The sequence below is a fragment of the Rhododendron vialii genome, chromosome 9a (genome assembly GCF_030253575.1).
Source record: "Rhododendron vialii isolate Sample 1 chromosome 9a, ASM3025357v1".
NCBI lineage: Eukaryota > Viridiplantae > Streptophyta > Magnoliopsida > Ericales > Ericaceae > Rhododendron > Rhododendron vialii.
Window position 1 is genome coordinate 28,225,636 of NC_080565.1, and position 6,000 is coordinate 28,231,635.

The 6,000-nt window shown below is 42.7% G+C and overlaps 1 protein-coding gene across 1 annotated transcript; it reads left to right on the forward strand.

Annotated features, from left to right (window-relative positions):
- Window positions 1-974: 974 nt before the first annotated feature.
- Window positions 975-5,019, forward strand: LOC131300876 (3-ketoacyl-CoA synthase 6-like). Its single transcript, XM_058326891.1, has 3 exons — window positions 975-1,569; window positions 2,801-3,317; window positions 4,189-5,019. Exons 1-3 carry the CDS (start codon window positions 1,072-1,074, stop codon window positions 4,668-4,670), a joined length of 1,497 nt encoding a protein of 498 aa, XP_058182874.1. The 5' UTR covers window positions 975-1,071; the 3' UTR covers window positions 4,671-5,019.
- Window positions 5,020-6,000: the final 981 nt, after the last annotated feature.

The window sequence follows — 6,000 nt, forward strand, 5'->3', positions numbered from 1 at the left end:
CATTACGCTGTCAGTATCTCTAGCTGCCACTCGGGAGACTCTCCCCACCAGTACTTTCACTGTGGTTAAACCAAATCAATCCAACAAGTCCATTTTTGAACAATCCATAATTAGACTTTGAGTTAATTAGATCCATTTTCGTATTCAATCATGTAACTAGGTTATATAAAGCGATTTGTCACGTTGAGGTTTGCTTAGATGAGGTGTTCTCTTGTCTGGTGACAAAACAGACTGCTGGTAGGACCAAAAGTTGCATGAGCTAGCAACCCTCCTGTTTAGTTGTTATTGTTGAGTTTGGGACGTGGAACAGATTGTCAATGACAAGACGGAGGGAGGTGAGGATGATGTTAAGTCATCGTGTCCCTTACGCCCTAGGTGACACACGTGCTACAATGGCCGAAAAAAGGGTCGCTATCCCACGAGGAACAGATTGTAAGTGACAAGACGGAAGGAGGTGAGGATAACGTCAAGTCATTGTGCCCCTTACGCCCTAGGTGACACACGCGCTACAATGGCCGCAAAAAGGGTTGCTATCCCACGAGGAACAGATTGTCAGTGACAAGACGGAAGGAGGTGAGGATGACGTCAAGTCATCGTGCCCCTTACACCCTGAGTGACACATGTGCTACAATGGCCGGAAAAAGGGTCGCTATCCCACGGGGTTAGCTAGTTTCAAAAACCCGCCCTTAGTTACGATTGTAGGCTGCAACTCGCTTGCATGAAGTCAAAATTGCTAATAATTGCCGGTCAACTAACACGACGGTGAATTCAACCCCGGGCCTTGTACACATCGCTCGTCACGCTGTGGTCCGTCACTTGGATACACTTAGGTTGTGAAACTAGTTTTACTAATATAAATCCTTCTAACTATAGAAAAATTAAATAGGGAAAGACATTTGACTATCATTATTAAGTTACTCCTAACACTTGTTTATCAACAGTGAAATGGTAACAATGCATCTCCGCCTTTAAATAATCACCCTCCGAACCCTTGCGACAACCCACAACCCCAAAACCTCATCTCTCTCTCTCTCTCTCTCTCTCTCTCTCTCTCTCTCTCTCTCATCCACCATGCCTCCCCCTCCACCCTTACCGGAGTTCACCAAATCCGTCAACCTCAAGTACGTCAAACTAGGCTACCAGTACCTCGTCAACAACATCCTCACCTTCCTGCTAATCCCCATCACCATCTCCATCCTCATTCAAGCCCTTCAACTCGGCCCAGCTGAGCTCCTAAACCTCTACAAATCGCTCAACTTCGACTTCGTCCACATCATGTGTTCCTCTTTCCTCGTTGTCTACATTGCCACTTTCTACCTCATGTCGCGGCCGCGCACTATATACCTCGTCGACTACGCGTGCTTCAAGCCCCCCTGCTCGCTCCGCGTCCCCTTCGCCAAGGCCATGGAGCACGGACGGATCATTCTCAGCTCACAGCCCAAAGCTGTTAGCTTCCAAATGAAGATTATCGAGCGCTCAGGGCTCGGGGAGGAAACGTGTCTCCCGCCGGCGATACATTATTTACCGCCGGAGCCGAGTATGGCCGCGGCTAGAGAAGAAGCTCAGATGGTAAATCTTTTGGATTTGGAAAGTATATATAGTTTCAATATTTTTGGATAGGTTCAATGGCTAGTCTACTACTACATACGTTGCAGAGAAAAATAATTGAAACTTTCAAGAGTCATGGTAATATAGCCCCACGCATCGTACTATTACATGTAAAATGATTCAACAAACTTCTTTTTTCATCATATATAGAAAATGATTCGATCGACAAACTTCTTTTTTCATCATATATAGAAAATGATTCGACAAACTTCTTTTTTATTAGGGTTTTAGTATTAGACAAAGGTGTGACAGTGATATTTTTGAAAAAGATCGAGTTTTTTTTGGTTGTCTAATTATAGAATAAAGTATGTGTACCCCATAAGCTTACTTAAATGTTGGTCACAATTTTATACACGAGCCCGGATCGAATCGAACCATGTTAAAGCATCTAACTCAAAATTAATTAACAATGAAGGGAGAGGTCGCTCAGGCTCATATACTAGTTTTAGAAGAGATAATTAACCTATGTGTGATAATTTCCAACAAACCAGAATAGTGGAACGTACACTCAATTCATTCCTCTACTTCCCCTTCTTTTTTTTGGTAATCTGAAAAGGATACGTACTTTACATTCCTTTACTAATACAGGAGTAATTATTCAATACTCTCAGAGTATATAAACAGTATACTCCCTTCTCTCACATAACATGTGGATCTCGCATGTGTCTCCCGTACATACCCCTCATGTTATGTGAGAGGAAAGAATATCTTGTTCATATACTCCGGGAGTATTTTAATAATTTTCGCTAATACTATACTGCTCCTTACTTGGAATATCCTTTTAGGTTTATTCTTTACCACAATTTAATTCACCCTGATGTGTCTTTGATTTGCATTATAGTGAATAGAAAGAAATTTTGACACATTATTTTTCATTAGCTTGCACGCGTCTCGTCAAATTCAGAATTCGAACAACCAAACAAACCCTCTATCCTTTGCTTTGAACAACAAAATACTGGCTTTTAAACAACATTCTTTTATCGATCTCGATCTCAGACTATGTTTCGCGTACTCCATTAATTTTCTTTCTCAAATGATTCTTAGACGTTTATGCATGTTGCTTTTCTATTTATCCAGTTCGTGATTAATCAACTCATCATCATTCTATAATTTAAGCGAACTTACATGGTTTACATGCAATCTTAATTGTCTGTCGATTATGATCTAAATTAATCTCCAAATGAACATGCAGGTTATATTCTCAGCCATGGACACACTCCTAAAGAAAACATCACTGAAGCCCAAAGACATCGACATACTCATTGTCAACTGCAGCCTCTTCTCCCCAACCCCATCCCTCTCCGCAATGGTCGTCAACAAATACAAATTACGAAGCAACATCAAGAGCTTCAACCTCTCCGGAATGGGCTGCAGCGCTGGCCTCATCTCCATCGATTTAGCGCGCGATTTGCTTCAGGTCCACCCCAACTCCAACGCCGTGATCGTCAGCACGGAGATCCTGACCCCGAACTGCTACACGGGGAACCAGAGATCGATGCTTCTTCCCAACTGCCTCTTCAGAATGGGCGGGGCCGCCATTCTGCTGTCGAACCGGTGGTCGGACAGCCGGCGGGCCAAGTACCGGTTGGTTCATGTGGTTCGAACCCACAAGGGATCGGAGGACAAGGCGTACAATTGTGTTCATCAGGAAGAAGACCCGGAGGGGCACGTGGGGATATCGCTGTCCATTGATCTCATGGTTATTGCAGGTATGAATTATTCTTGAAATATTGCCTACCTAGTTTTTGAGCAGTAGTATTTCTGAAGTGAATGGAATATTGTCTTCTAGGTTTATCTCTTTTCTTAAAAATTTCTTCACCCTTTCCCTTTTAGGAAAACTTCTCCAATATTAGATGGGATGACGAATTGGGGGATCATGTTGTGCACTTGGGTGGTGCACAACGCCATGCTAGTCAGTCAAATCGCGCATTTGATGGCTCCAGACAAGATCCGAGCCGTCAAGTGTTATTTTAGAATCAATTTGTGCCACTAAAGTTTGTTTTTGTAATTAAAATCATAATCTATTCATCCCAAGAGAAAGGGGAATGAGGGTTGGCTATGCACACTCACCAAATGAAGCACCCATTATCTGCTGACCAACTATAAGAATACCAACTCCATCTAACATAACAATTGAATTGCGTGTGTATTATTTACATATACATATACTGCTATATAACCATTGGGCCTACTCTTTGGATTGTAAAAGGTTAGACATAGCTTATTTTTTGCGCGAACCAAATATGTCCTTTCGAAAATATGGGAAAAAAAATTTAAATTTGAGATTCCAACAAATCTTTAATGTTAGTATCTTTTGCCTTTCAAAAAATGTTATTTTATTAAGAGATAATTAATTCATGAATCTGGCTTGTCGGCTGTGCGCATGCAGTCGGCCAATTATCGGCTTGTGATAGTGCTCGCAAAATACTACCCACAAGCCCTTTATATAGGCCATTAGATACAAACTAATCATGGCAAATGTAGACACATAATCCGTGAGTGCGTGCTTTATGTCAAAAATGTGTATGTCCTCATTTTGGCCCCATCTCTAAATAAATTTTCATGGCTTGGTCATTGAAGGTGAGGCATTAAAGTCCAACATCACCACCATCGGCCCTCTGGTTCTCCCCGCGTCAGAGCAACTCCTATTCCTCTTCTCCCTGCTCGGCCGCAAAATCTTCAAGAAGAAATGGAAAGCATACGTCCCCGACTTCAAACAAGCGTTCGAGCACTTCTGCATCCACGCCGGCGGCCGCGCCGTCATCGACGAGCTCCAGAAGAACCTCCAGCTCTCCGCCGAGCACGTCGAGGCCTCCCGGATGACCCTCCACCGGTTCGGCAACACGTCGTCGTCCTCTCTCTGGTACGAGATGGGATACATCGAGGCCAAAGGGAGGATGAGAAAGGGTGATAGGGTTTGGCAGATAGCGTTTGGGAGCGGGTTTAAGTGTAACAGCGCTGTTTGGAAGTGTAACAGGACCATCAAGAAGCCAGTGGATGGCCCGTGGGTCGATTGCATTGATAGGTACCCGGTTCATATTCCGGATGTGGTCAAGTTGTGAGGGAAGTTGGTGAAAAAAAAATTAAATGCAACAGACAATGGTTACCTTAACGCTCTCTCTTACGGTGGGCCACACGTATGTGTAGATCTCACTTCATGTGAGAGAAGCGTCACAGATAACAGTTGTTTTGAAGTTGGGATATTTCTTTTGGTATGGGCCCTGGTTGTGTAGTCAAGTGTAGTTTTATGTTTTAGTGGGGGGGAAATTAATTAAGAATGTTTGTTGTGGACGGTGGTGGGGCAAGTTGGGAGATTTTTCGTTTTTTCGATTTCAGGTGTTTTTGCTAAAGACATTTGTATGGTTATGCATTTATTTACTTATAGAATGAGATAAAACAAGAAATTGAAAAGACCTAAGCTACCCTTTCATTGCTCGCAACGCAATACTATCGGTCTCCTGAATCTACACCCTCCTCAACAGAGGTAGAAACTCAGGAGAGCGCAATTGCAGAGCTTTTGTTTGTTGCTTTTCGTACACAGCTACTGCCAGAGATTGGCACGGAAGAGTCTACGGTTCTTGGCGGCGGAGGGCACCTCTGTGGATAGCCATAGAAGCTGATGGGAAACATGAACGCAACAAACAAAAGCTCTACAATTGCGCTCTCGATCTTGAGTTTCTACCTCCATTGAGGAGGGGCAGGTTCTAGAGATAGACCTTGTTTAGCCAAACAAGGCAGGAAAATGATATGAAGGTTGGTCGGTTGGTTTGTGTTGAATTGCAATAAATTTTCATAGCTAGTACCCCTTGAGCTTTTCAGGTATTCATGTCTACCTACCATGTAAGGTAACAATTCCAACAGGCTCTCAGTTTTTTTTTTTTTTTTTTGGAATATATAGCCAATCAGGCGGAAAGGCTTCTCGAGTGGAAAGACCTACACCTCCAAAACCCCTACTCGCTAAACAGTGAGCAACACCATTAGCACCACGCTTACTAAACACAAAAGCGCACGAAACGAAATTACATGCCATGAAAAATCCTACTATAACAGGCTCTCAGTTTATTGCGGGGACATGGGGGTTGGAATTGGAGAAGAAAAAATCCTACCATGATAGGTATCTTGAATGGGTTGGAATATACAAGCTAATGTGCTTATTACTATGATAGGTATCTCAAAAATCCTACTATGATAGGTATCTCAAAAATCCTACTATAACAGGCTCTCAGTTCATTCGGTCATGCATCTAATGTGCTTATTACTATATTAGTTACATGATTTTAAGCTCGTGAGCATACGAATATACAAGCCATTCCCTATGGAATAATTATGGGCCCTTTGAGTTTATTCATAACTAGAAACCAGGGCACACGCACTTGAATTTTGATAAAATTT